General features: G+C 40.5%; 1 protein-coding gene across 1 annotated transcript in view; it reads left to right on the top strand.

Annotated features, from left to right (window-relative positions):
* WDFY3 (WD repeat and FYVE domain containing 3) overlaps window positions 1–27,584 on the top strand; it is a 117,937-nt gene that overhangs the window by 34,106 nt on the left and 56,247 nt on the right. The window contains exons 12-25 of the mRNA XM_066631605.1: window positions 1,882–2,053; window positions 3,056–3,270; window positions 6,013–6,125; window positions 8,179–8,410; window positions 10,624–10,724; window positions 11,883–12,101; window positions 13,017–13,198; window positions 17,589–17,820; window positions 18,815–18,975; window positions 20,418–20,529; window positions 22,450–22,640; window positions 24,036–24,188; window positions 26,671–26,744; window positions 27,347–27,508. Of these exons, the coding sequence (XP_066487702.1) occupies window positions 1,882–2,053; window positions 3,056–3,270; window positions 6,013–6,125; window positions 8,179–8,410; window positions 10,624–10,724; window positions 11,883–12,101; window positions 13,017–13,198; window positions 17,589–17,820; window positions 18,815–18,975; window positions 20,418–20,529; window positions 22,450–22,640; window positions 24,036–24,188; window positions 26,671–26,744; window positions 27,347–27,508 (2,319 nt within the window). The remainder of the gene's footprint in view (window positions 1–1,881; window positions 2,054–3,055; window positions 3,271–6,012; window positions 6,126–8,178; window positions 8,411–10,623; window positions 10,725–11,882; window positions 12,102–13,016; window positions 13,199–17,588; window positions 17,821–18,814; window positions 18,976–20,417; window positions 20,530–22,449; window positions 22,641–24,035; window positions 24,189–26,670; window positions 26,745–27,346; window positions 27,509–27,584) is intronic.

Raw genomic sequence — 27,584 nt, 5'->3', positions numbered from 1 at the left:
TGTGTATGGTGTTAGGTGAAATGAGTAGGATGTGGTTCTGAATCTGGTTAAAATTGGTAGATTGCACTCTCTCTTTATATATAGATTGGGGTGATATATATAGTGATAACTTAAATATAGTGATACTTCTGTGAGGTGAGATGTTTATAGCAAGAATTAATCTACCATAACTAATTCTACAGAAAGGCACTCATTTCAGTCTATCCTGTATTTTTGAGTGGCATAAGGGACTCTTTCTATTGATTTGTCCATTGACAAAGAACAATAGTCCTTTTTCAGGACCAAGGGGCACACAAGGCATACTGTATGCTATGAAACCTGATTTTCATACCCTGGTTGATGTAATTTGTATTGAGAAAACTTGAGAAAACTAATAAAGGAAAAATTGGGAAAACTAATAAAGGAAAAGATGGGTGTTGTAATGATAGCAGTAGTACAAGACATGAATATTTAGGCTGATTCATGCATTTATCTGACACGGAAATATTTTAGATTTCAGTGTCGGGAGGAGGGGGGAAGTGATTTCATTGAGGGGGCAACTTTCAAACACCATTTATTGGATATAGTCAATATTTAAATTGAAAAAACAGTAGTGCATTTTGAAAACGTTTGTTGGCATTATTTTTTCGCACCTTATCATAACCAGGGGTGTATATGTGCTCTTGGAGGATAATTGCAATAATTGCATTGACGTTTGGGGGTGTGTGTTGAGCACACAGCTGCCTTCCTAGTGCAGAAGTTCTCAAACTTCTCGGGAGTAAACTTCCCAAGATACGTCTTTGTGGGGGAGGCGGCAAAGGCAGCGGCGCGATCTCCAGGATTGCATCGCTAAAGGGGAGTGCATTTACTTAAAGAGGGCTGCACATGCCTGATCTCGTCCGATCTCGGAAGCTAAGCAGAGTCAGGCCTGGTAAGTACTTGGATGGGAGACCGCCTGGGAATACCGGGTGCTGTAGGCTTATACCATAGTCTTTCGAGACTGAAGGTTGCCAACCAGGTGCATCATCCAGAGTGGCAGGGAGCCCTGCGCAGGCCTCTGCAGGGCTCTCTAAGTGTTAGAATGTTGGAAAAAAGCAAACCGCTTTCTGGTTGTGATCGTGAAACTGGAAATGATTTCTGATTTTTTTTTCAACATTCCAACATTTGGGGAGCCATGTGGAGGGTTGCACAGGGCTCCCCGCAACTCCTGATTGGTGCAGCAGCCCTCTGTAAGTAAAAGCAGCCCCATTCGCCCCCTTTTAGCGACGTGATCCTGGGCATCGCATTGCTGCCTTTCCCCGTCCCTTAGGGGGGCAGAGGCTAGGGCTCTCAGGCTGGGGCGTTATGATGCCCCAGTTTGAGAACCACTGGTGTAATGTGAGAATGGCAATGTAAGTTTACATTTCAGTGCAGATTGACTTTTTGGTCCTGTGCTTTTGGGATAGTTCCTAGCAAGCCTGAAACAAGTATGACAAACCCTCTCTGCATCTGCTAAGCCTATAGTTCAGACAGGCTAACCAGCTTCTCAAAAACATGATATCAGAGAATATAATTTGCGGTACTTTTCGTTCGCCATCTGGTTTCTGGAGAAACCTTGCCTTGATACTTGCAACTTTAGCTTTATAAACCCGAGGGCTAAAGGCAGCTGTTTTTGTCAAGTTGGTCTTCTAGGAAGAGTGTGTAGACTATCTATACACTGTGGTGTTGCATATTGCCTATCTGACTAGGAGATATGACCTGGAGCATATTAGCTAATGGAAGCAAGTAGCAAAACGTTACCAGTTTGACTGTAGACGAAGAACAGAAATACAAAGTTGTTGACATGCTTAATCTGAATGTTAGGAGAAAAGCTGAATGTTATATGTAAATTAAAGATATATGATTTTTTCCCCTTTCTTTTAGGCATACATATTATTCAACACCTCCAATACTTCCTCCCAAAAACCCTGCTGATTTGAAGCTGCACAAAGGAGCTCTGCCTTTGCAGAACTCTGATGCTGTCATCATCCATTCTGGAGCCATGCTTTCCATGTTGGACCTCCTAGTCTCTGTTGGGTCACCTACACAACCAGAAGTGAGAGCTTTTCCAAATCTGTTAGTTAAACTGAGAAAATGAGAAAACTAATAAAGGAAAAGATGGGTGTTGTAATGATCTGGTTACATCTAATTAATGACCTTGAATTATTAAAGTCAGTGTACTTAGGAAGCAGTATATTTGAGTTCTGGAGTTATTGGTCAGTATCAAAAGATCAGCAAAGTTCTATGTGAAGCTCTGAACTCTTAGCTTTCTGTGCTGTGTATGGCTAGCCCATCTTAAAATGAATGGGTGATTGGGTGGTTGTGGGTCAAAAGCAGTGTGTTATATGACATGGGGGGGGCATGCTGTTCAAAGTGAAAATGTCAATAAACTCACTGTGGAACACACAAGCTTTTGGGTTCACCTAAAGCTTTTGGGTTCACCTATACAAAAAAGCATGCCTAATTGGGAAAGGCAGTCTGTCTATTTTTTTAGAGACGTGGTGCCCATATTTTGCTGGTCTCTGGCAGCCATATTGGAAGAGTAAACATCAACAGCAGCTTGAAATTGTAATTTCTAACAAATTAGTAATGGTACGTTTGCTCTTAATTTGGTGCTCGCATATAGAGTATGAGCGAAGTACACAATAGTGGAATAGAGATTATTGAAGCTCATGCTGTTAGCAAAGCATATTTGTTGGCTGATAGTACGAACATAAGTAAGAAAGTGGAACAGTCTTTTTATTCATAAACAGCTTACAAATTTTCTTTAAAAGAGTTGGTTGACTTTGAAACTGGTCAGAAGATTATCAGACAAATGTGATTTTAATATATTAATTGAGATATAAACAGTTGTTTCAGATGAACAACAGAATGTTTGGTGGGCTTTTGGAGACTTTCTTCTTTGAACATCAGACAAGTGCTTTTTCAAAACTCACTTTTGAAATAAATGAGAAATGCACGTACACTCAGTTGCTTGGCTGGGTAGGGCACACTTTTGCTAACTAATTTCTTTACAGATTTATTATATTTGTTTAATGTATGTGTGTACAATTCATAGCATGCCCTGGATCTTCAGCTGGCAGTGGCCAACATCTTACAATCTCTAGTGCATGCGGAAAGAAATCAGCAAGTCATGTGTGAAGCTGGACTCCATGCACGACTTCTCCAGAGATGCAGTGCTGCCCTTGCTGATGAAGACCATGCCTTGCATCCACCACTCCAGAGGATGTTTGAAAGACTGGCCTCTCAGGCGCTGGAACCAGTGGTGCTGAGGTAAGTGGGAAGAATGGCTTAATTCAGATTCACCACTAATTCTTTGTTTTGTGGATATCCATATATTTTGTTGAGTAGGTGTAGGTGTCTAATACCCAGGCACTTATGCAACAAAATATATGAATCTGGACTTTTAGAAAAATAGAATAATAAATGTGCTTAATATTAAACATGACCAAGCATAACCTCACACTCTCCCATATTCATTTTAATGTATAGATGTTCACTCCTGTTGTATTGAGGAAATGAGATAATTCTGTCACACTTATAAAATGTCTTTAAATAAGTGAGTACTCAAAATCACTTCACACATTACAATTTTCCTTTATGGGAATCATCTTCATATTAAAAAATAAATTATGTGCAGACTGTCATTTTGTTGCAAATGCTTGTATGTAACTTAGAAAGCTATAATACAGAGTGTGTTGGATCAGGTTTTAGCTTCTCCTACTCATTATTTTAGTAATGAGTAGATAGAACACTGATAGTGGAACAGGATGGCAATGGAAGTGGGGAGGGTCTGGGCAGATCAGCAGCTGTGGTGCTCATTAAGTCCTATCCCCCTTCCTGGAGCAGACCCATCTTATACAAGCCGATCTTGCATATAAGTTGAAGGCTAGGTTTGAACCCAAAATCGTGGAATTTCTATGATCCATAGATAAGATGAGTGTAAAACTTAAGGATTATGAAATTCTTTTAATTAGATATTTTTGTCTGATTTTACTCAAGGTCAGATCCTGGAAAAGCCAGCTGTCATTATGAAACTACTTAACCAGTAATTATTACCTAAGAACTCTACAGTCAAATTTACTGAAGAGTAGTAAAAAAGTGAAATCATAAGGCACACAGAAACTATTACAAATTGCAACTTAAGACTTATAGTGCCGCCGCCGCCGCCGCCGCCGCCGCCACTATTATTATTATTATTATTATTATTATTATTATTATTATTATTATTATTATTATTATTAATTAACAGTATTTATATACTGCTTTTCAACTAAAAATTCACAAAGTGGTTTACAGAGAAAACTTATCACTATAGGTGATAAGTGCCGTTATTAATAGTGTCTGTGTTTTAAAAGAAGAAGAAAATTAATAAAGTTCAATGAATAAAAATGTACCTTATGAGTTCACTTTTTTGACCTTAGTTGTACATTTGGAGATTCCCTGAAAATGTTGCAAAAACGCAACTTTTTAAATGTGCAAACGCAACCATGGTAAGAAACAGGTGTTAACCTGTTAAGACATCAAGCAAGTTCTTAAGGGTTGATTTTTAGGCTTAAGTGTTTTGACTTATATGCGAGTATATATGGTAACTTCACTTGGCAACACGGACTTGCACCAGCTGGTGCTTGTTGAAGTTGACCCATGGCAGCAGTGAGGACTTACCCCAGGGGAAGGAAACAAATGCCTCAATGTACCAGAGCTCTCCTGCAGGATAGCTCAGGATTTTCTGAGCTGTCTGTGACAGATCAGGAGAGAGATCTTGGGGTGGTGGTGGACAGGTCGATGAAAGTGTCAACCCAATGTGCGGCGGCAGTGAAGAAGGCCAATTCTATGCTTGGGATCATTAGGAAGGGTATTGAGAACAAAACGGCTAGTATTATAATGCCGTTGTACAAATCGATGGTAAGGCCACACCTGGAGTATTGTGTCCAGTTCTGGTCGCCGCATCTCAAAAAAGACATAGTGGAAATGGAAAAGGTGCAAAAGAGAGAGACTAAGATGATTACGGGGCTGCGGCACCTTCCTTATGAGGAAAGGCTACAGCGTTTGGGCCTCTTCAGCCTAGAAAAGAGACGCCTGAGGGGGGACATGATTGAGACATGCAAAATTATGCAGGGGATGGACAGAGTGGATAGGGAGATGCTCTTTACACTCTCACATAATACCAGAACCAGAGGACATCCACTAAAATTGAGCGTTGGGCGGGTTAGGACAGACAAAAGAAAATATTTCTTTACTCAGCTTTGTGGAACTCCTTGCCACAGGATGTGGTGCTGGCGTCTAGCCTAGACGCCTTTAAAAGGGGATTGGACAAGTTTCTGGAGGAAAAATCCATTATGGGGTACAAGCCATGATGTGTATGCGCAACCTCCTGATTTTAGAAATGGGTTATGTCAGAATGCCAGATGCAAGGGAGGGCACCAGGATGAGGTCTCTTGTTATCTGGTATGCTCCCTGGGGCATTTGGTGGGCCGCTGTGAGATACAGGAAGCTGGACTAGATGGGCCTATGGCCTGATCCAGTGGGGCTGTTCTTATGTTCTTATGTTCTTATGATACAGTTTACGCCACGTTGGTGCCACTGCATTGCTGCAGGAGGAGTTGTGGTGGATTGAGCTGCCTATCTATGCCATCATCTGGCACACTTCCTAACATGCATAGTTATGCCAAGAGGTCATGTTTGAGATATCAACAGTGGTAGAGTGGAGTCCTACAGTTCTGCTTGTGGTGGTCCTTTTTCTTCAGGAGGAAAAATAATGTTTTGTAAAAGATTTTTGATGAATGCTTGTTAGTTATATTCAGTACAATCACATGATGGAGAATAAAGGCTATTTTGAAATATAGCTTCTTAAATGCATTGTTCCTCATTTATTTTTTGAGTTGGTATTTGATTGAACACACTCTAAGCATGCATAGATGTTTGACTGGCAGCCCTTACTCTAATCTTATAGAAGAGAATGCAATGTGACATGAAATATCTCTTTCCCCTTTTCCTGCCTCTCTTTTTCAATAGGGAGTTTTTACGCTTGGGAAATCCTCTGAATTGTGGAGCATGGGACAAAAAACTGTTGAAACGATATAGAGTGCATAAGCCAAGCTCATTAAGTTATGAGCCGGAGATGAGAAGTAAGTATTCAAATGTTTGAAATATAGTTGAGGCACCTGTTGTCATTTTGCAGGTTGCAGTCGGGTCATGCTTTAAGGTTTCAGAGAGAAACCAAGTGAGATTTCATGATACCTTTTTAATTGCTTGTTAAAAATGTGATCACATAGGCTGGTGAAGATGCAATGCGGCTGATGGTTTTGACTATGGTTAAGTGAACTGCAATTGGGTCATGGGATCACAGCTCCTTGCCTTTCACCCCCCTTTCTGGTGTTGAAATATCTCCTGGGAGGCCTAACGATGAGTTTTGCGCCATGTTGGTGTTTTTGCAGAAACTCTAGTTGCAGTTGTGACAAACCAGAATTTACACTTGACCCAAGATCTGAAACCAACTCCCAAAGCCTAATTAAGATGGGACCCTTGTCAATGTTGTTCTTGATAACCGGTGGTACTGATGTAACCATTTGTCATGGGTAAGGTGGGGGAGGGGACATTGTGCTTAAGAGAGGAGAGGTTGAATGAAGCATGAGCATGTGACCTTGCAGCCTGTCCATGATCTCTTAACCACATTGAAGAGACTGACTGCACTGGCCCACGCTCTTCCGCTGCTGAGGTCTAGTTGTTACAGTGCAATACAAAAGGCTAATGAATGGTTTCCCATTTGAGTAGAGTGCAAAATAAAGAACCTTTTTATTTCTTTACTGTAGGTAGAGCAAATCAACGACAAATGATTCTGTATGGGTACTCTGGTCTTACATAGTGAATTGAATACTTTTTTTGAAATTATGCCTAAGTGATAAGTATCTAAATGCAATCTCCATTACGTACTCAGATTTGTTTTACTAGTAAAACTGTTAAATATGCCCACCATGTGTAAATTGGAAAGAGAAAAAGAAAGCACGTTTTCCTCTGTGCTGCAGTTCACAACCCAGATAAACCAGCATAGCAAAATTCAGATCTGCATCTTACTCTTTACTTCATTGGGACTTCCTTGAATTAACCTTAAATGCTTCAGTTTAAGTAGGCTGTGCTGTGTGACTGTGTGTTGCATTATTAGTCTGCATTTAAAACCTTGCGTTTGTGCAAATGAAACTTCCCTTAGCATTCTGATTGCACAAGCAGTTGCTTCATTTGTGGGTTCAGCCACATTCAGCAACATTAAAAGTGGTTTGTAGGAAGTTGTGAATTAGGAATTCATTGTCTTGGGGGCAGACAGTGTTGCCCTAAATGTGCGAATGTGAATACATGCATGCGCTACTTAACAACTGTTGACTTAATGACGGACCACATATATGACGGTGGTCAAAGCACAACAAAGAGGCTCTTAATGAGGTAATTGTGTCTCCCATAGCCTGCAGCAGAGTGTCTGTTTACACAACAGAGAAGCTCTTAATGCAGAGAAGAGGCAGTCTATCTCTAGTAGCCTGTGTAGCCAGCTAATGTCTGGCAGGGAGTATCTGTTTACACAACAAAGGCAATAGATTGGACTGAATGTTCACTTAATGACCTAATCGCATAACAATGGGGATAGGAGAGCATATCCCTGTCATTAAGTGGCGAACACCTATATGCTTAAATAGCAGTGTGGGGGTTTTTTTTTTTTGACCCAATGGAGGACATTGAATCCTTTCCCATGGTGATGTGGCCCAGCAAAAATTATGCTCTTTAAGCTGACTTTAGGCCTGGAAAGAAGCCCCTTTGGGGCACCAGTGGGAACTTTCTTCCTATTCAACTTTGAGTAGACAACTTATGGAAGTTGCTTCCTCCTTATGGTCCATGATAGCAGTTTAAAAATAATTTAAAAACTCACACATATTAAGCTCCAAAGTACATAGTTAAGACAGCATGTATTTTTTCTCTTTGAGTAGTGGTGCCTGACCAGAATCTCTTTTTGGTGACTCTGCTATGCTATGGAAAATGCAATGCTGTGAATTAGTCTCCAATCTCCTAAAAATATCTTGAGGCTGGATAGCATTTGTACCTCTTGCTAGAAGTTTTGCATAGTCAAGAGTAATCCAACGTGAGCTCCTAATTTCAAAAAACTTGTTCTTTTCCCCCCCTTGGCTTCTACTATAGATAGTATGGTTACATCAATGGAAGGCCTGGGTACTGACTGTGTGTTCAGCTTACATGAAGATAACCACTACCGGATAAGTAAGAGCCTTTTAAAACCAGCAGAAGGAAGCACAGTCCCCCTGACAAGGGTGAAATGTTTGGTCTCTATGACAACCCCTCATGACATTAGACTTCATGGGTCATCAGTTACTCCTGCATTTATTGAATTTGACACCTCTCTTGAAGGGTTTGGGTAAGGTCTTGCAAAAGCTCATGTTTTGTTTCTTATTTCAAATTCATATTTGTTATTAATGAGCTGTTTTTGATTTTAAAAAAAACAACATGAATTATGCCTTAGAAGTCTTCTTCATTCTTCTGATAATATGCACTTAATTCAACATGAATGCTGAATATAGGTGATAGCACAAAGACAAATAGATCAGGTGGAAGTTTTAGGTTTGTTTTAAAGCCCTTTTGTTAGTAATAGAATGACATTAGTATCTAATGCAAAAAAAAATTGTTGTATTCTAGTGAAGTATTACGTTGTTAATCTACTAAGATTTGGTCGACAGGACTGGAGTCACGCTAAATAAGAATTGATTTTTTTTAAAAAATTAGCATCTTCAGAAAGGAAAGAACCATGATTGGAAGTGTTAGTATACAGTTTAACTTAAAGTGCTTTGTCTAACTTGGATGATGGCCGGATCCCAAAGGATCTCCTCTATGGAGAACTCGTGCAAGGAAAGCGCCCTACAGGTAGACCACAGCTGCGATACAAGGACATCTGCAAGAGGGATCTGAAGGCCTTAGGGATGGACCTCAACAAGTGGGAAACCCTGGCCTCTGAGCGGCCCGCTTGGAGGCAGGCTGTGCAGCATGGCCTTTCCCAGTTTGAAGAGACACTTTGCCAACAGTCTGAGGCTAAGAGGCAAAGAAGGAAGGCCCATAGCCAGGGAGACAGACCAGGGACAGACTGCACTTGCTCCCGGTGTGGAAGGGATTGTCACTCCCGGATTGGCCTTTTCAGCCACACTAGACGCTGTGCCAGAACCACCTTTCAGAGCGCGATACCATAGTCTTTCGAGACTGAAGGTTGCCAATACAAATTAGATTTCTTTAATGTTCTGAACTGTAAACAACTTTAATTAGCAGAAGTTAATATTGAAAGTTAAATATTAAGGTGACATCATGATACCCTGTAGTTAAATGTCATGAAATACTTATACAAGGAATTATCACCTTAAAATAGGTTGTTATTGCTGCTCTGAAGAGGGGAACCTTATTCCTAAAATGTAATTCTGTTTCAGCCATTGAGAAATTGGGAGTGAGCTGTGGGAGCTATGCTCCTTTCACCCTTCCCTGCTGTTCATAAATTCTTCTCCCACCCAATCCTTGTCCAACTGTGATGTGATCTTGCATCTGATAGAGGTGAACACTGATTAATATAAACCCAGACAAACTCTATGATTTGTACTCTTCTGGGTTTGTATTAATCATTCTTCATACCTTTAGGAATCCCACTTGATAGATCGTCACATCAGACTAACAAGTGAAAAAAGGATGATACATGCACAGGGCAATGTGGAATGCCTTGGTGAGGTGGGAAAAATACCTAGGAGATGTGCACATATATTTTGACCTCTAAAGCAGTGGTTCTCAAACTGAGGGTCGCAACCTGAACCAATTTTTGATGGGTTGCAAAACTGATAAGCTGATAGCTGACAAGGTAAATGTAATGTGCCCTATGGGAACCAAAATGGAGCAGCACACATGCAATTGCGGGCAGGTGACTGTGCTTTGGTCCACTTTGAAGGGCAGGCTAGAAGGAAGTCAACACCACCAGAATGGTCCCAATCTGATGAACACAGGCCCAAATAAACTCTTGAGAAGGAAGTCCCTCCCCCCAAGCTTATAAGGAAAATGTATTGAGCCCTGTGGAAAGCTAAACTGAGCCAAACGAGTAGGTTACATGCCTCAGCTCTTATTGATGGCTGGGTGAAGGGTAACACAAGGCCACTGGAATGGTCCTGATCTGATTAACATGGAGCTCAACAAACACTCCTAAAGGTGATCTCAATGTAAAAAGGACAGAAACAGAGACTTGAGGGGCTGTTAAAGTGAATCTTTTTTTAGTCTCATAAAGCTAAGTGGGTCCTGATAGAATGTTGTTTTAAAAAAATGGGTCCCTGTACTAAAGGTTTGGGAATCACTGCTCTAAAGGGTTTCTCTGTGAAGAGTACTTACACTTTACCTATCCTTATTGTTCCTTGTAGTCCTTGTATGTTCCTTAAGGTGCTTCACAGAGCGCCACTTCTGTAAGAACTGAAAAGTAACCATGCAAGTATTAGACACCTAGGCTATGTTTATGCCGACTGTTGATTTCTTTATTGTCAAATTTTGTTCTGAAAGTTATGGCAGCCTTAAACTGGAAATGTTGTTCCTAACATATTGATCGTTATTTAACAGCTGTCTGTTCTTACCAAGTTTGGCTCCTCACAACGTACCTACCAATAATGTTGTCACAACAGGACTCATTGATGGCACCGTAGTCAGTGGAATTGGAACTGGTAAGTTCTTGGACTTTAACCATATCCGATACATTTTGTGCTTTTTGGCATGTTCTGAGAAAGGTGTACTTATGGTTTAGTTTACTTTTAAAGTAACAGGTGTAAATTGTTAATCCTTTTGAATATGCTATAAGTATACACTAGTACATCAGAAAGTAGGCTATGTTTATGATGATGGTGATCCATAAGACTACCTTTTGTCAGAGGCTTCCCTGTTTTGCTGCACTGAAATCAGCCCATGCCGCACCTTTTCGCAAGAGCAGGCAACAGCTGACACAGCGTCTGCTCCTGCTACATTCTCACAATCTTGCCTTCTTTTTCCTTTTTTCTGTTTTCTTTCCTCTTGTTATAAATTCCTTAAAGGTAAAAGTAAAGGTTCCTTCCGGCGTTAAGCCTAGTCATTTCCGAATCTAGAGGCAGTGCTCATCTCCGTTTCTAAGCCAAAGAGCCAACATTGTCCATAGGCAGTTTCCGTGGTCATGTGGCTAGCATGACTATACGCCTAAGCGCACGGAACGCTGTTACCTTCCCACCAAGGTGGTACCTATTTATCTACTCGCATTTTTACATCCTTTCAAACTGCTAGGTTGGCAGGAGCTGGGACAAGCAATGGGAGCTCACCTGGCCATACAGATTCAAACTGCCAACCTTGCAGTCAAAGGGCTCGTCCACTCAGCAGTTTAACCCACTGAGCCTCCACGTCCCATAGATTCCTTAGCCCTAAAAAAAGGAGGGGGCATAGATCCCTTAGCCATTTTTAAATTACCTATGCATTCAAACAAGAGGCATTATTATTTCTACCCCCAACTATTCATTGTATACCCAGACATGAACAGCTGTACACCTGATAAAGGTAAACAAAGAGACAGAAGGAGTAATACAACAACAAGAACAACAACAACAACAAACCTTTATTAGGCATATAGTTTTACAACTAATATCTCCAAACAGTCATGTATGAAGGTATATATTAAAAAATAGATAAGAAATAAGGGTTAAAACACACCAGTTTGCTTACACAGTTACTCCAAGTTGCTTAGAACCAGCAACTTAGCCCGCTTCAGGTTGCTCAAATGTAGAAACAGAAGGAATAATATTTAGGCTTATTTTGTGTGATATGCCTTCAGATCCACATACTGGATTTTTCTTTCCTTATAGGCGAGAGGCTTTTCCCACCACCATCTGGTTTGAGCTATTCAAGTTGGTTTTGTATAGAACGTTTTAGTACATCCCCCAATCATCATCCGGTTAGACTACTTACAGTTGTAAGACGTGCAAACAGCTCTGAGCAACATTATATATGCCTTGCAATTGTCCTCTCTGCAAAAGACCGATCACTGATCGTTTCAACAAAGGAAGAGCTGCTTCAGAACTACGGTAAGGTGTACATTGCGTACATTCCTCACTACCATGCAGATATTGCAGTGGCTCTTTAAAACCAAACAAGTTGAGTTGCTTTTAAGGGAAGCTTAACTGCTCTACTCCAGATGACTTACACAGTAAATAAAAACACATGTGCTCTTCAACTTTTCTATAATTTTAGGAGTGGTTTCAGTGGTCTGGTGTTTGCTGACATTAAGATTTAGCAGGATTGAGCCACTGATTTAAACTAATGCTTAGGGCAGTGGATCTCAAACTTTTAGAACCAGAACCTAATTATTAGAATAAGAATCTGTCAGGACCCACTGGAAGTGATGTCATGACCAGAAGTGACACCATCAAGTGGGAAAACTTTTAACAATCCTAGGCTGCAATCCTACCCACACTTACCAAGAAGTAAGTTCCATTTACTATCATTGTTAATTACATACATAGTAACCTGTTCAAAGTACAGATGTGTAATATTTCCCCAAATGCAGTCACATACCATGGTAGCATCAGAGTCTAAAATATTAAAAATAACATATTGAAATGAATGGCGACCCTCCTGAAATTGGCTCACGACCCACCTAGTGGTGAGAAACACTGACTTAGGGTGTTGTACTCAACATGAAGATATTAGCACACACAACATCTGGATTTTCTTATTCATCTCTGATGGTGGCATCCAAGTCTTATGAGTGGCTTTATATGCAAAGTGGTTCAGAAATTGGTCGCAGCAGACTACTTTAACGATTCCATGCCTGGCTTTGTGGGGCCAGCCTGAGCTTAAGCCTCTTGCCATTCCAAAAATCTCTGCTCAACAGCATCAAGTGGTTGCAATGGTGGCAGAGAAGTATGTGGTAAATAATGCAGAGCACATTCTGCTTCCCATCTGACAAAAACTCCCATTAAATGTTCTTTTGTCTTCAGTTGATGATTTCAGCGAAGAATCCTCCTGCTATGAGATTCTCCCCTGCTGTGCTCGTTTTCGTTGTGGCGATCACATAGTGGAAGGCCAGTGGCATCACATAGTTCTGTTGATGAGCAAAGGCATGCTGAAAAACAGCACTGCTACCCTCTACATCGACGGGCAACTTATTAATACTGTAAAGGTGAGTTGACTGCTATGACCTTCTTCCTCTAATGTTATTTCAGTGCGTGAAGTGCTATGTGAAAGCCTGAAGGTATCTTGTTTCCCTTCGGGTGAAATCTCTTTCAAGCTGCCTAGCCTTGTGTGATGTACAGAACACCAGGCTCGCAGAATGATAAAGCAGCCTTTCTCAGTCACAAGTGCAGCGAACCATTCAGAACCACCTAGCCAACTCTGAACAAGGCACTACTAGGAAAACAGCGCATGAGATGCAAGACATAACTTGGTACTATATAATATCTCCTGATGATTTTTGACTGACGATTGTCAGAAGTTTAAAAATCCGATTGAGTGGATGGTTTGGCATCTCGTGTCGCTGAGAATCTTTCAGCACACTGCTGAGAACTATCACATCAGAAACCAGAACATGTGGCATCAGTCAGAACCACAGTTTTTTCTCTTTGTTTGATCCTTGCCAAAATAGGTGTGTACTTCCAACCTGCACATGGGCTGCTCTCCCACTTTTCTTTAAAAACGCAATGGACATACCTCTTTGTTTTTAAAGCTGCTGCAAGTCATTGAGGCTTAAAAATAGCAGAAGAGACATTCCACCCCCACCCTGCAGCTATCTTTTCAATGAATAAAATGTCAGCATGCTATCACCACCCTGGCTAAAAAGCATGTTGTCATGTTTCCAAATATATTGGTTTCTATTAGTTACTAACTCAGACTACCATTTAGCAACTTTACTGTTACAAATGGTTATGCAGACCAAATACTTTGTTTGTAGATTTTCCAGGTAATAGTAGTTCATATTTTGGAATGCAATATACAGTGTCTATGTTTTTAAATATTTACTTTCCAGCAAAAAATGTACTAGTGTATTGAGAGAGCTATTCTAATATGTATGAAGCTTTCCTTCTGAGGATATGATTCTTTAATACCCTTCAACAAGCAAAAAAAAGTCTACAATAGGGAGATACTTGGGTTGCTCAGATGCATTTGGGCAGTGTGTGAAGATCAGGGCAGACCAGCCCTTTGTCATTTCAGCTGTTCTTGGAGCTGGATAGATAGAATTGAGCAGTGAGATTTAGGTTGCACGCTAATTCTGTTGAACCCTTGATAAACTGATGTAATTGTATTACCTTGGTTTGACTTGGTTCATGTGAAGGAAAAAAGATACACCAGAATTTTGTTTGGGAAAACTTGAGTTGAATAATAATATAATATAATATAATTGTACCTGTGTTTCTCAGAAGAGAATTGAATGATTCTCATTTTGTAACCTTAAGATAAATTTTATTGAAGTAAAGAATCTTTTCAAGCAATTAATTTTCTCTAACAATTTCCTAAAGAACATTCAGTTTTAACTAGTGAAAGTCTTCCATCATGATGAGCAAGACAGAAAAGAGTGGGGAGAGTCTTCATATTAGTATGATCTTCCCCCTTATGGTCCCTCCATTTATGGTGCTCCCTTTTAGTGTAATGGTAAGATTTTCCCTTGCCATGAGACCTCTGTGGCACTTTTCCCCTTTGTGGAAAGCCCCCTTGGGTGTAAATTATTGTTGTTCATTCTTATATGGAAGAAATTTAAGATCCTGCATCCAGGCTTCATTGAAGTAGAGCAGTGGTTCCCAACCTGGGGGTCCCCCGTAAGGAGAGTGAGAAACTGGAAGTGGGTTGTGATTGCCTCGTGGAACTGTTCTGAGGCATAGAGGGGGCTATTCCTCCCTTGCACGCTCCAGAGGGCTGGCACAACCCAGCCCTTTTTCTCGGTGGCAGCGTGATTGCTGAAGTGCTGTTGCTTTTGAGTCTCCATCCCCCATGCTGACCCCACAGGTATTAATAAGTGGTTCCCTTTCCTGTGTGTAATGGTTGGGAACCACTGGAGTAGAGGCTAAACCTGATGGTGATGTTGGCTCAAATTTTTCCTCCTCAATTGTATCTCAAGTAAAGTCTAGTTCCTTTGTCCTATATAATTCAACAAAGAGGATTGAGAATCAAATGAGCGTTTTCCAGCATTATTCTGCCTTGGTTGGTTTTGGTGTTGCACTAAAAGCCACCCACCTGTGTGAGTATGAATTGCCTTCAGACACGCAGATGGAAACATTTTTGTAAATTGCTTTTATTTTTTAGGTTATAGTTGGTATACCCAGTGACATGAATTGGTATGCATAAACAAGTGAACTGCTAGAATTCTCTTGTAAGCTAGTAAATGTTGTGGACTTATTTATGCAAGGCTGTGTTAAAATGAGCCAGAATGTTTGCAGCTAGCTTGTCTTGTCTTATCTTTTCAAATAATGGGTAATCTGTTAACTTTATTGGACAGAGGTCAAAGCAGCAAATTTATTTATCTAAAAGCAGCACCACATTACATAGTTACCTCAAGTTGCTTTGTCATTAGGAAATACTTAAACTGTAAATTTTTATGATTTTCTCACTTTGAACTTAAAGATAAAAGATCTTTATTGCAACTCTTACTTAGCATAGTAGCACTGATTCTGAGTATACCATGTAGGGTTGTAATTGTCATTTCTTTACCTGATTTGCCCCAGTGACTGACCTCTTCTTGACCAGAGGCATGCAAGAAAGAAATGCAATGCTGTTCATCTAGTTAAATACTAATTAAAGGTATTATAGACTAGTTTCTTAGGGCCCATTCCTGTGCCTTATGCTAGTGTGGCAGGCAACTCTACTTTTCTTTAAGCTACTGCCACCACTGTAAAGCCCCATAGGTAGGCAATACTGGCCAGCAGAACTTCCATTGCTAGTTGGCGACAGGGGCAGATTGGGGTAGAGAGTGAGTGGTGGCAAGAAGATCTCAGTATCAGCTGCACATGCCAGAATCTGTCCCCCTCTTCCTGGTCCAAACCCCAGAGTTAGTCTTCTGTTACCCCAGCTACAGAACTGTTACAGATCTGACGGGATACCCATTGGAGACCAAGCAACCTTCAGAGAGGTGGCTAAAAATGTTCTTTACTTGCTTCTCCTGGGCTGTCTGCCAGCTCATAGCATGCAGCGCACACTCCATCAGCAGCCCTGCATGCTCTGGGCTGGTGGGGGAGAGGATTGGGCTGTTAGTTCTGTATTTCAGCAACTATTTTGCTATTAGGAGAGAAGCAAGATGACTTCAGGATTTATTTATGAGCTCCAGTGTTAATAAAGTAAAGCAGATTTCCTTGACTGTAAGCCAAAACAAAAATAAGCTCTGAGTTGTACACACCTAGTTACTCCAAGGAACTTATATTTGCTGAAATATTAAGAGAGAATTCAAATCCCATTTCTGTCCTGAACCCTGTTGCTAGGTTTTAAGTTGAACATGTATGACTCAAAAGCTTCTATTGTTCAGTTACCAGCTTCTCTTATATTTATGGTTGTTTTAACTTTTTGTGAAAATGCAGTATTTCTTCTTTTTTTTTAATGTTAGAAGCTTGTTGGGTGGTGAATGAAAGGGAGTCTTGTGCTTGAGAAGGTGCATAAATGGGCCACCAACAGAATATGACAACCTTTGCTTCAGAGTAATGCTCATGCTAAGTAAAAACTTTCTAAAGTGTACTTAGCTCTTGCTGTAGAGTTTTGCCTTTTGGGTTAGAAATACAAGACAATTCTATTTTGCTGTGCACTTGTGCCAACTAGCATGTTTGCTTTCATTTTCTTCCTTCATTTAGCTCTGATCCAGTGGTTCTGAAAGCCTATGCGAGGACACCTGCTTTGTAACTTTGGCGTACGGGGCAGCTCAGTTCTTCCATGTATCTGTAATTATAGTGGCCCAGGTTCAATGAATGGTACAATTTGTTTTGTATAGCCAATTGGCCTGAGGCTTGTCTATCTCAACAGGAGCTTCCCATTCTGTGTAGTAAACTCATTTTGAAACTGATATATCCCAGGGATCTGCACTGAAAATAAAAATACCATTCGACATGCCTAAGACGTACCAAAAGTCACTTTTTGGAACCTGGGCATTGTTATTAAACAGCTAAAGAAAACTAGGCAGTCAGGGACTTATAAACCTTTGCATCATACCCTGTATAGGTATAACATAGAGTACCCTTTTCATAATGGATATTGTTGCAAACTTTCTTTAGCAAATATACCAAGTGCACTGAAGCCTCTGGCTTTTAGTCACCACTACAAAGGACTGCAATTTTTGCCCATCATCATCAGTTCCCTCATTTTGTTATATTTCTGCACTGTGAGTTTTGTTTTTCATATATTGCAAGATGGTTGGAAGGTAATGCTCTGGAAGATAGAACGTTCATCTACTCTGCCATTAGCAGGTGTGATCTCAGTCATGGGTGGGTTGTATAACTTCTCAGTCTACAGAATAGCCGTATGTTTGTTGAAATGAACAGATAATGTGTATATTAAAAAGTATATGTTTTCTAAGTCAGTGTTATGATTTTTTTTAACAGCTTCACTATATTCACAGTAGTCCTGGGGGTTCAAGTTGTACTAATCCACCAGTCGTTAGCACAGTCTATGCCTATGTGGGCACACCACCTGCCCAGCGCCAGCTCTCCTCACTTGTTTGGCGTTTGGGACCAACTCATTTCTTAGAAGAAGTCTTGCCTCCGTCAAGCGTTAGCACAATTTATGAACTGGGACCAAACTACGTTGGAAGCTTCCAAGCTGTATACATGCCATGTAAGTAAAACTGATCCTGTTGTGTCATTGTGGCAGTAAAGACAGAGTGACCTTTTAAAAAACTTTTGTTCATAAACATTTTGAATACAGTATTTTGAGGCGAGTATTAATTGTCAAAAATTTCTTAAATGCAGACCCCAGGAAACTTCCTCAAAACTATAGTAGTTTGGAGAATGAAAGCTTTTAAAAAAAAAATTTAACACACTGTCAATGTAATAATAAAGGAGGAAAAAAGCAAAAAAAAAAATGAATGCTTTTTAAATGTCTCTTGATTAGGAGATGTTAATCTAACTTCATGTACTTCTTGGCTGAACTTTTCATGTCTTGTGACATATTTAAGTAAAATGTAAGAATATGTTGGATATTTTGACCGGCTGTGTTATCATACCTCAAATAACACAGATTCACAAGTATTGATATGCTACAGCACTCTTGGTCCTAGTGTGACTGACAGCCATTCTACCCAATGGGAGCAGTGCATTCTGGGCCAGTAGTGTCCACAGCACAGTTTCACATAATCTCAACTTTTAGGAAGTGTATTCTCCATGCTATCCAAGTATCACTGTACTTGGTCAGTAATGTATATTCAGAAGGTCTCCAAGCATTACTCAGTATTCCTTAATAATATTGTAAGGTAGGTCATTGGTTATCCCCATGTGGGGGTAACCCCAAGTCTAAGACTTGGAGGTTTGCCTAAGGCCACCTAGGGCTCAATCCTATCCAACTTTCCAGCACTGATGTAGCTGTGATGCAGCCCTGAGGTAAGTGAACAAATGTTCCCTTATCTCAAGGAGGTCTCTGTAACCCCCCCCCCCCCACACACACACACACTGTAGGCATGGCTACATCAGCACTGGAAAGCTGAATATGATTGGGCCCCTTTGACTGAGTTTGTCTTAGGTGAGATTTGAGCAAGGAGCTGCTCAGATCGCAACTTGCATTCATAGCCAAATGCTATGTCACCTCATACAAAAACGTGTTTTCCATTCTAAAGGCAAAGATTCCAAACCGGAAGGGGTTGGCCTGTCTCCAGTATCTTTGGTACCAGAAGAGAAAGTTTCTTTTGGGCTCTATGCACTCTCTGTTTCATCACTGACAGTGGCAAGGATCAGAAAAGTTTACAACAAATTGGACAGCAAGGCTATTGCCAAGCAGGTAAGTTTGAAAACCTCATGATGAGGATTGTTGACCTCATGCTAGCTTAGGATATTGACTCAGGAAATGCCATGATGTATCGCTGTTGGGATCACAAGTGCCTTATATTAATAGGGGCTTCCCTTTATTATTTGGGAATGCTCATATTTGCTCAGAAGCAGATAGGCAAGCAGGGTTTTTGCTTAGTATGTACTGGAACCCACACAAGAAACTGTGGGTTATGCATTCTTCTACATTAAGTCTTGTTCTTAATGTATGCATTCTTCTACATTATGTCTTGTTCTTAATGTATGCATTCTTCTACATTAAGTCTTGTTTTTTGTAGCATTGCTCCCTCAGAATATTTCAGATCTTCAGTAAATTCCCTATCTTTTTTTTTTAATTTCAACTTCTTCATCTCCTAATTGGAGGATAGAAGGGACCCCAGCTGCTGAATTGCTAGTCTTCATTTCTAATTTCTTACAGCACAATCCTATGCATGTCTACTCATAAGTAAGTCCCACTGAATTAAATGGAGCTTGCTCCCAAGTAAGCATATATAGAATTGTAGCCTTAGTGAAGCTTTGAAGGATTTAGGTGTATGTGGGTAAAATTCAATAATCTCAGCTGTAAATGTAATTCAGAACTAGTGTCCTTTTGAAGATAATGTTGTCTGTAGATTAAAGAATTTTGAAAGGCCCACAAAGATAAACCATGCCTACTCATCTGTTGGCATCCTTCAGTCTCGGAAGACTATGGTATCACGCTCTGAATAGTGGTTCTGGAACAGAGTGTCCTCTCCAGTGCGCGAAGCCTGGGTAGTGTAGATATGGAGGATAGACTGTTTCCCATGCAGCAAATCCCCCCTCTCCACGTCCCTGAAATGGTCCAATGGAAAGGCAGAGGCCAATACGGTTGGTTCCATTGGCGTCGCAGGAGTTGCCAAAGCGTGACTGTATACAGCCGCAAACTGCCTCAGGGACTTCGGCTCTGGATTTTGTCTTGAGGCTGACTCCTGAAGCCTTTTTCATAACTGGATGTAGCCACAAGGCAGTGGAGGTTTGGGATCAGAGTTTTCCTTCTCTCAGATGAGCTGCCTTCCCAGGCTAACGAGTCCCATCTGCCCGGTGGCTGTTTAGTCGCCTCTTACGACAAGTACAGCCAAACTGAGGGCCTATTCTTGTCCCCAGCCCCCAGGGGATCATGCCGGTTAGTAGACCATGCCTACTAACCTGTGCTTAAAAATATAGAAGAAAAATTATTTCATCTTCTTAGGCAACTAGTCCCACTGACCATAACTCTGCCTTCATTAATCTATGAATCAAAATTCAGGAGTTCAAAACTGGTCTAGCAATCCTTTAGTTACGGTTAACCATTGTTCTGCTATTTCATTAAAGTGTATGGCAAATGCATTTTCTGAAGGAGTGCGTTTTTAACTGCTCAGTTTTCTTTGTTTTAATTAGCTGGCTGTTTCCTCTCATGAAAATGCCACTCCAGTGAAGCTGCTCCACAATTCAGGAGGACATCTGAATGGCCCTGCGCGTACTATTGGTGCAGCTCTGATAGGATATTTGGGTGAGATGAGTTATAGCTAACTGTTTCTTTTCAATGTTAAGAAACTAGTGAGCATTTTTAGATGCTTTTAGACGTTGATCATGTTCCCAAAGGCTTGAAGGTCTCTAAATTCAGGTGTTTCACTTTTCCTGTGCAGGACAACACCTAGCACTTGTGACAAGTTCATGAGTATGTCAAAATACTTTGAATTTTCTGACTTTTAGATCTTGCACATTGTCTTTCTTCTGGGGCTAGCAACCTCCATGCAATTAAACTGAAATGCCTGCATGGTATGTGCTATCACTTGTTGTCATGGGATGTCTATTGAAATAAAGATAAATAATTTTGCAGTGTCTATATCTGCATCTTGTCATATGCAATTTAACCGTAGAAATGTATGTCTCTCATAGGTGTTTACCAGTTCCTGTCCTGTAGGAATTGTAATCTTTCATTACCTATTTTTGAGGGTCTTGAGATAAGTGTCTCTTGATACGTAATATCTAGAAATGCTTGTGTGCATGGAGTGTTTTGGGTGGATCATGACAAGTAGTTCTGCTGCATAGCCGCTTAAGATTTGGTGCTTATTTCTGGCATAAATAGACTATTGTCTCTGGAATTCATGCATGCTGGAATTTGTGAACAATCCAGTCTGTTCTCTTAGGTCATCGGAGGGGGCCCTTTAGTTATGCCACCATTGAGAGAGGTCAGGGGGTTGGCAGCCAGAAACAGGGCCTTCTCGGTGGGGTACCTGCATTATGGAATTCCCTCCCCTTTGAGCTGGGGACAGCTTCCTCTTTGTTAACCTTCCAGTGATACCTGAAGCCATTTTTATTTAGGAAAGCAGCTATAATAGCTGCTTTTAGGAATTTATTTTAATGTCTTTTACTGGTATTTCTTACTGCTGGCTGCTTTGTTTTTATATTTGTTTGTTTTTTATTGTTAGCTGTTTATATTGTCTTTTATAGTTCTATCTGTATTTTAGTGCTCTTTAACCACCTTGGGTGCCCTTTGGGGAGAAAGGCAGATTACAAATATAATAAATAATGCTTTGGTGTGTTCTAGAAAAGGGGCAGTTGAAAGGAACAGGGGCCTGGAGTACCTTCCCTATGAGGAAAGGCTATACACATTTAAGATGTTACAGTTTAGGAAAAAAGGTGACTGGTGCATGAGGGACTTGATAGATACTTTTAAAACTCTGCACAGTGTGGAGAAAGTGGATAGAGAGATGGTTTTGTCACTCTCTTATAGTGCTAGAACTTGGTGTCATTCAGTGAATGCAACTGACAGGAGATTCCTTACAAACAAAAGGAAGTACCTCACATAGCACGTAATTTATAGAATCCTCGCCACGTCACGAGGATGGCCACTAACCTAGATGGCTTTAAAGGGTGGATTAGACAAATTCGTTGAAAGCAAGTGTAGGAACGGCTACTCATCGTGATGGCTATATGCTCCTTCTGAATACCAGCTGCTGGGAAGCAACATGGGAGAAGAACTGGTCTACATACCCTGTTTCTGGACTTCCCAGAGGCATCCAGCTAAACACTGTGGGGCTTCATAGACCTTTGGTCTGATCATATGCAAGGAGATTTCTGAGACTAGGATTGTTGAAGGGCAATTTGATTGGTGCTTTTCAGCTAAAGAGTTTCATTTTCTTGTTTGCACGAGAGCTTAAGGCAATTCATATTCTCCTTTGAACATAAAATGACTGGAAGTAATATTTATTTTCCACGGTGCATTTATTATTCCTACAAATATGCTAATTTCTGTTTTGTTCGTTAAGGGTTTTGGGGGTTGAGGTCTGGAGGAAATGGGAAATTTACTTCTCTTTTAAAAAACTGTAATAGAAATACTTAATTTTACTGTGATTCATTAATTGAGCAGATTTTAAATGAGTTTATTTTTGCTCAGAAGTAAGAACGTTTGCTTATTTTTGCTCAGGAGTAAGAACGTTTGTCCCTAAGCCCGTTGCCACTACATTGCAGTACATTGGTGGAGCAGCTGCTATTCTGGGTCTGGTAGCCATGGCATCTGATGTCGAAGGACTGTACGCTGCTGTGAAGGCCCTTGTGTGTGTGGTAAAGAGCAACCCTCTGGCTAGCAAAGAAATGGAAAGAATCAAAGGTTATCAGGTACATGCTATAGCTTCTCTATAAAGCGACATGTAGAATAAATTATTACATTACATTGATACTTGAATCATTACATCTTGCCTTAAAATCAGTTGAGTGGGGAGGAGGGGAGAGGTACAGGATTTGTCGGTGGCCTTATATGGCTCGACTGAAAAGCAATATGCTGTTTCCCCAGAAGATGGTCATTGTTCCAGAGCTCTGACATGTGCTCGCTCAGCAGAGGCTCTTCTCAGCTGCCAAATCAAAGGAGGATCACATATGAACCTGAAGAGAAGTAAATAAGAGAAGCTGGTTATTGTTAGTGTACTCAAGGGCCCTGTACCATCTGTCTCTGTTGAAGGGCATTTTAAGCCCACAGTGAGAACGGTTGTTAAGGAATGGTAGTTTGTTTTTTGTTTTTGTTTTTTTGTCTATTTTAAGACAAACTGATTGGTTTTAAACAAATAGAAGGGACATGAAATGGGTCTGAATTTTCAGGGTAGTGAAAGGCACAGTGAGCTGAAACACTAACCCCTTGTTACTGGTAACATCAAGGTGACTTTCTCTATAACGGTCCAACAATGTGTCTCATCGCATGGTTTGGAATAAGCTCTCTTGTACACCAAACTCATTCATCTTTTAGCTTTTGAATACCAATATGAGTCTCGTTTACCAGGAGTTCAGCAAGCGAACCTGATCACTGGCGAGCGAGCCAGTTATTAGCGCCTGTTTGTTTTGCAGCAATCAGCTAGTGATACTGGCTTCTCAAAACCTTTATCATACAAGTATGCCAGGTCCCCACAGTTGAAATTTCAGTTTAAAAGGAGGAGTAGAAAACAGTCCATAGGGCATATTAATACATTATTTAGAAATAGCTTCCCTTCAACAATAAGATCAAATCAATCCTAAGGTAATGACTTCAGAAATGCTGAAAATAATTACTTTAAAATGCAGCTACCTGACCTCTCTTGGATTCCTATTATAGTCTCCCCTAAGTGACCAAAGTTTAAATTTGTAAAAGACTCTTGCTGTTGCATTTTATTTTCACACGGGGGAGGGAGGGGGGGGAGAGAGAGAAGTGTTTGACAAGTATGGATTTGGTGCAAGGCTAACAGCTAGCAAGAAAATTCAGGAATAGTTCTTCAGTTCACGAATTGGGGTTGCAGGGGTTAATGTCAATTATGTCTTCTGTTGTTTTTAGTGTAGCTCTTGGTGTTAATGGTTTACTATGACGGAATGTAGTCTTTGTCTTTAAGATGGCATGTCAGCGTGTATGGCTCCGCTGTGCGGCTTCCATTGTGGCAGTCAGCTTGGACAAAGTTGATATTTTTCATGGTCTGCAAATTATATGTATTATAAAAGGCAACTACTGCTTGTGGCTAAATGTCTAAATGCAGGGCTATATTTTCATTTCAGTTGCTGGCAATGTTGTTAAAGAAGAAACGCTTTCTTCTGAACAGCCACATCCTTCACTTGACCTTTTCCTTGGTGGGGACTGTCGACAGTGGTCATGAGACATCCATTATTCCTAATTCAACCGCTTTCCAGGACCTGCTCTGTGACTTCGAGGTAAATCGGGCATCCCTCAAAGCCAGCAATAAATAGGATCATTAGTAAACCGGGGACAGTTTGTATCTCCAAAGAGGAAGTGCATGGTTGAGACAGATTTGCTTCTGTCAGTCTCATGCTTTGTATGCAATGCAGAATGCTTTGCAGTTGCTCTGCAAAAAGCTTACAAGCCCATCAGCCTTTTTGGTTGATTGCAACAGTTACACCATTTTGTTCCATAGTGAAAGTTTTTTACTTTCACTTTAACTTTTTAAAGCTGCGATCAGTGACAGAAATAGCATGAGATCAGCTAAGAGACGCTTCTCCTGTAATAACTTTCCTATGGAAGAGCACTTTGCAGTTATTGCTCTAGCAAAACACAATGTGGGGAATATTGTTGAGATTGAAAATGGATGGTTGTTTTTCATGAAAGCTTTGCTGTTGGAGCTGAATTGACAGCAAAGTGAAAGAGAGACTTAGCGGGAAGCAAAGTGAACAAGTAGCCAGAGATGAGTAATGGAGTCCAGGTCTGCTAGCTGGTCAGGTCAAGTGAGCCATCCTGTTGTCAAAGCCTCTCCAGGGGTATTACCTGCTCAGACCTATTGGTATAAAGAGGCTGTTTTACTGGTGTGGCTAGTCCTGCTGCAGTTCCCTTCTTTTAGCCAGAACTGGGTGATCAATTCAGGCTGAATCTCCTTCTTACCATCCCTAAGGTTCTCAATGCAAGAACCACTGCAGCACTCTGACACATGTATGCACAGTGGCAAGTATGCACAGTGGCAGAATTGGCAGTAGATACTGGGGGGCTGAGGATTTTGGGAATGGGACTTATGAATGTAGCAGAGGGTGAACACCAAAACCCTGGTTGTGTAAGACTGGCTTAAACGATGAGACATGGAAAATTCTGATTATCAACTTTTTTGCATTAGAATGTTGGTCCCATGCATTTTGATAATTGGTTTAAGTCAGCGTTTCCCAAACTGCTGTGGTGTACTGGAGCACCGTGATGCACAAATTTGCAGGGGTGCCATGAGATATTTTATATTTTCAAGTGAAATAGGAAAACAGGTATTTTTTGTGGTATCTCTTTTAGCCTAGGAGTGCTGTGAAAAATTACTGAGGTCACAATCCTAACCAATTTTCCAGCACTGTCATAAGGGCCATGCAACTCCGAGGTAAAGGAACAAACACTGCCTTACCATGAGGAGGCCTCCATGATTGCCCCCCAACTGCAGGATGCAGCACATGCCCCACTGGTGCAGCTATGCCAGTGCTGGAAAGTTGGTTAGGATTGCGCCCTGAGACACTTAAGGGCATTGTGAACAGGGAAAGTTTGGGAAACCTATGACTTAAGTAAGTAGTTGATCTCAGGTACCCAGTTTTGGATAGAAAGGCAGAATCTGCATTCCATAAACAAATAATGTTGTGGTAAAGGACAAGTTTGAAAAAGGGCAACTTTATCTGATGGCATGTACCACAGAGTAGATTAGGCTATTAGACTCAGGTAGAGAATTCTTGAGGAAAAGAACAACAGAGTTTGCATACGGTCAACTGGAGTAGTAGAGTATGGGGATATGTTTCTTATACAGAGAAGTTATGTGAAATAGAAGGTATGAAATTAAACATGAGAGAAATAAGATAGCAGTTGATTACTGTACATGAAATGAAGGGAATAACATTGAGTTGATATGTCAGAACTGGAAAAACAAAGGTTTAAATGAAAGGACGTTTAACCATGACATTGGTCATGCTACACATTTGGTGCAGCACTAATCTAAAGTGCTACAACTGAAAGAGGTGTGCAACATCATTGTTTATGATCATTTTAGCAACAATAGAGGGCTATCGGCAGGAGATCTGAGAAGAGGAGCTTGCAGTACTTGAGATGAGAAATGGCTAGAAAAACAAAAGTGGATCATATCGGTGTATAGAATTCTTATTATGAATTTTTTTATTACTGTCTAACTGCTATCCATTTCTTTGACAAATTGATTAAATTCCATTTGTTGTGCCTGCCTCAGTAATGATACCACTTTCTCTTATTGTAAAACTCATGTAATGGTCACACACTTGTATATGGCAGGACGGGGCAGAGAAGGTCAGGTACAGACTTATACAACATTGATTAATTTATATAGTGGCTCCTTCTTGTCTTCAGATAGTAGTCTTTCCCCCAGATTATAATGGAAATTGAAAAGGGTAAATCTAGTCTCTTTTTAACTACAATTCAGCTTGAAGATGACTTTGGTTACTCTGTCAAGTTGCAATTCTGGGCTTTCATTGTTTTGGTTGCCGTCAACTGTGATCTGCTATAGGAAGTAAAACAAAAAAGCATAGTTAAACTGTTTTGTTAATGTATTCATGCTCTACTTTTTTCCTATGAAAAAATGGAAGTGAAGCCCAAGTAGAAAGGGGAACCGACTGATGTTTCTAGCCTCGAGTAACTCTGCTAAAGTTAATAGTGCGTACCAATTATAAGTCAACTGTATATTTTGTATTTCAGGTTTGGCTTCATGCACCATATGAACTTCATCTTTCATTATTTGAACATTTCATTGAACTTCTTACTGAATCCAGGTATTAGCTGGCATGTTTTTGTCTTGTACATTATCAGTGCAAATTTTTCTTTCTAGTCAGTAACCTCTGACGGTTATGTCTGCTTGCTCTGTCTTAATTCTGTTGCACAGTTTGATTTAATTCTTTTGTGGTAGAGATAGCGAAGTCAGAAAGGAGAGTTAGAACTCAGGAGGAAAAGAAATAATGTACACCCTGTGCTAAATAGAAAATATCCATCCCTGGCCATTAAGGGATGGATATCCCAAATCCCTGATTTGAATCCCCAATCAGGTAATTTTGGCCATTCAGACTAGGGCAGAAGCTGCAAACAGGTGATTGGCCTTTGTATGTCATTGGCAAGCACTTTGCGTGTTTCCTTTAATGAAACTTGATTTTTAAAATTGGCTTCACTTAATTACACATTAGAGGCTACATTCAAAGGGAATGGTATGATAACATCCTTGTAGAGTCATTGATTCCTCTGCCTATGAATCCGTGAGGTTTGTATGTGATTTACTGTCCAAAACTGACCCAAATAATTTGATAACAGAATGTGGAGTACAAGGGGTTACTCAAACTAATAAAAGATGCTAATTCATCTATGTTCTTATGTTCTCTTTCAGTGAAGCAGCAAAAAATGCCAAATTGATGAGGGAGTTCCAGCTAATCCCCAAACTCTTGCTGACTCTTCGAGATATGTCTTTGTCTCAACCAACCATTGCTGCTATTAGCAATGTACTGAGCTATTTGCTTCAGGGTTTTCCGAGCAGCAACGACCTACTCAGGTACCATGAAGATTCACTGGGTTTACTTTTTTTGCTTTGAAAAAGAGAGTGCATGTTTCATTGTGAGGGTATATTT

The sequence above is a fragment of the Tiliqua scincoides genome, chromosome 6 (genome assembly GCF_035046505.1).
Source record: "Tiliqua scincoides isolate rTilSci1 chromosome 6, rTilSci1.hap2, whole genome shotgun sequence".
In the NCBI taxonomy this organism is placed as follows: domain Eukaryota; kingdom Metazoa; phylum Chordata; class Lepidosauria; order Squamata; family Scincidae; genus Tiliqua; species Tiliqua scincoides.
This window is presented reverse-complemented; position numbering and strand designations above follow the sequence as displayed.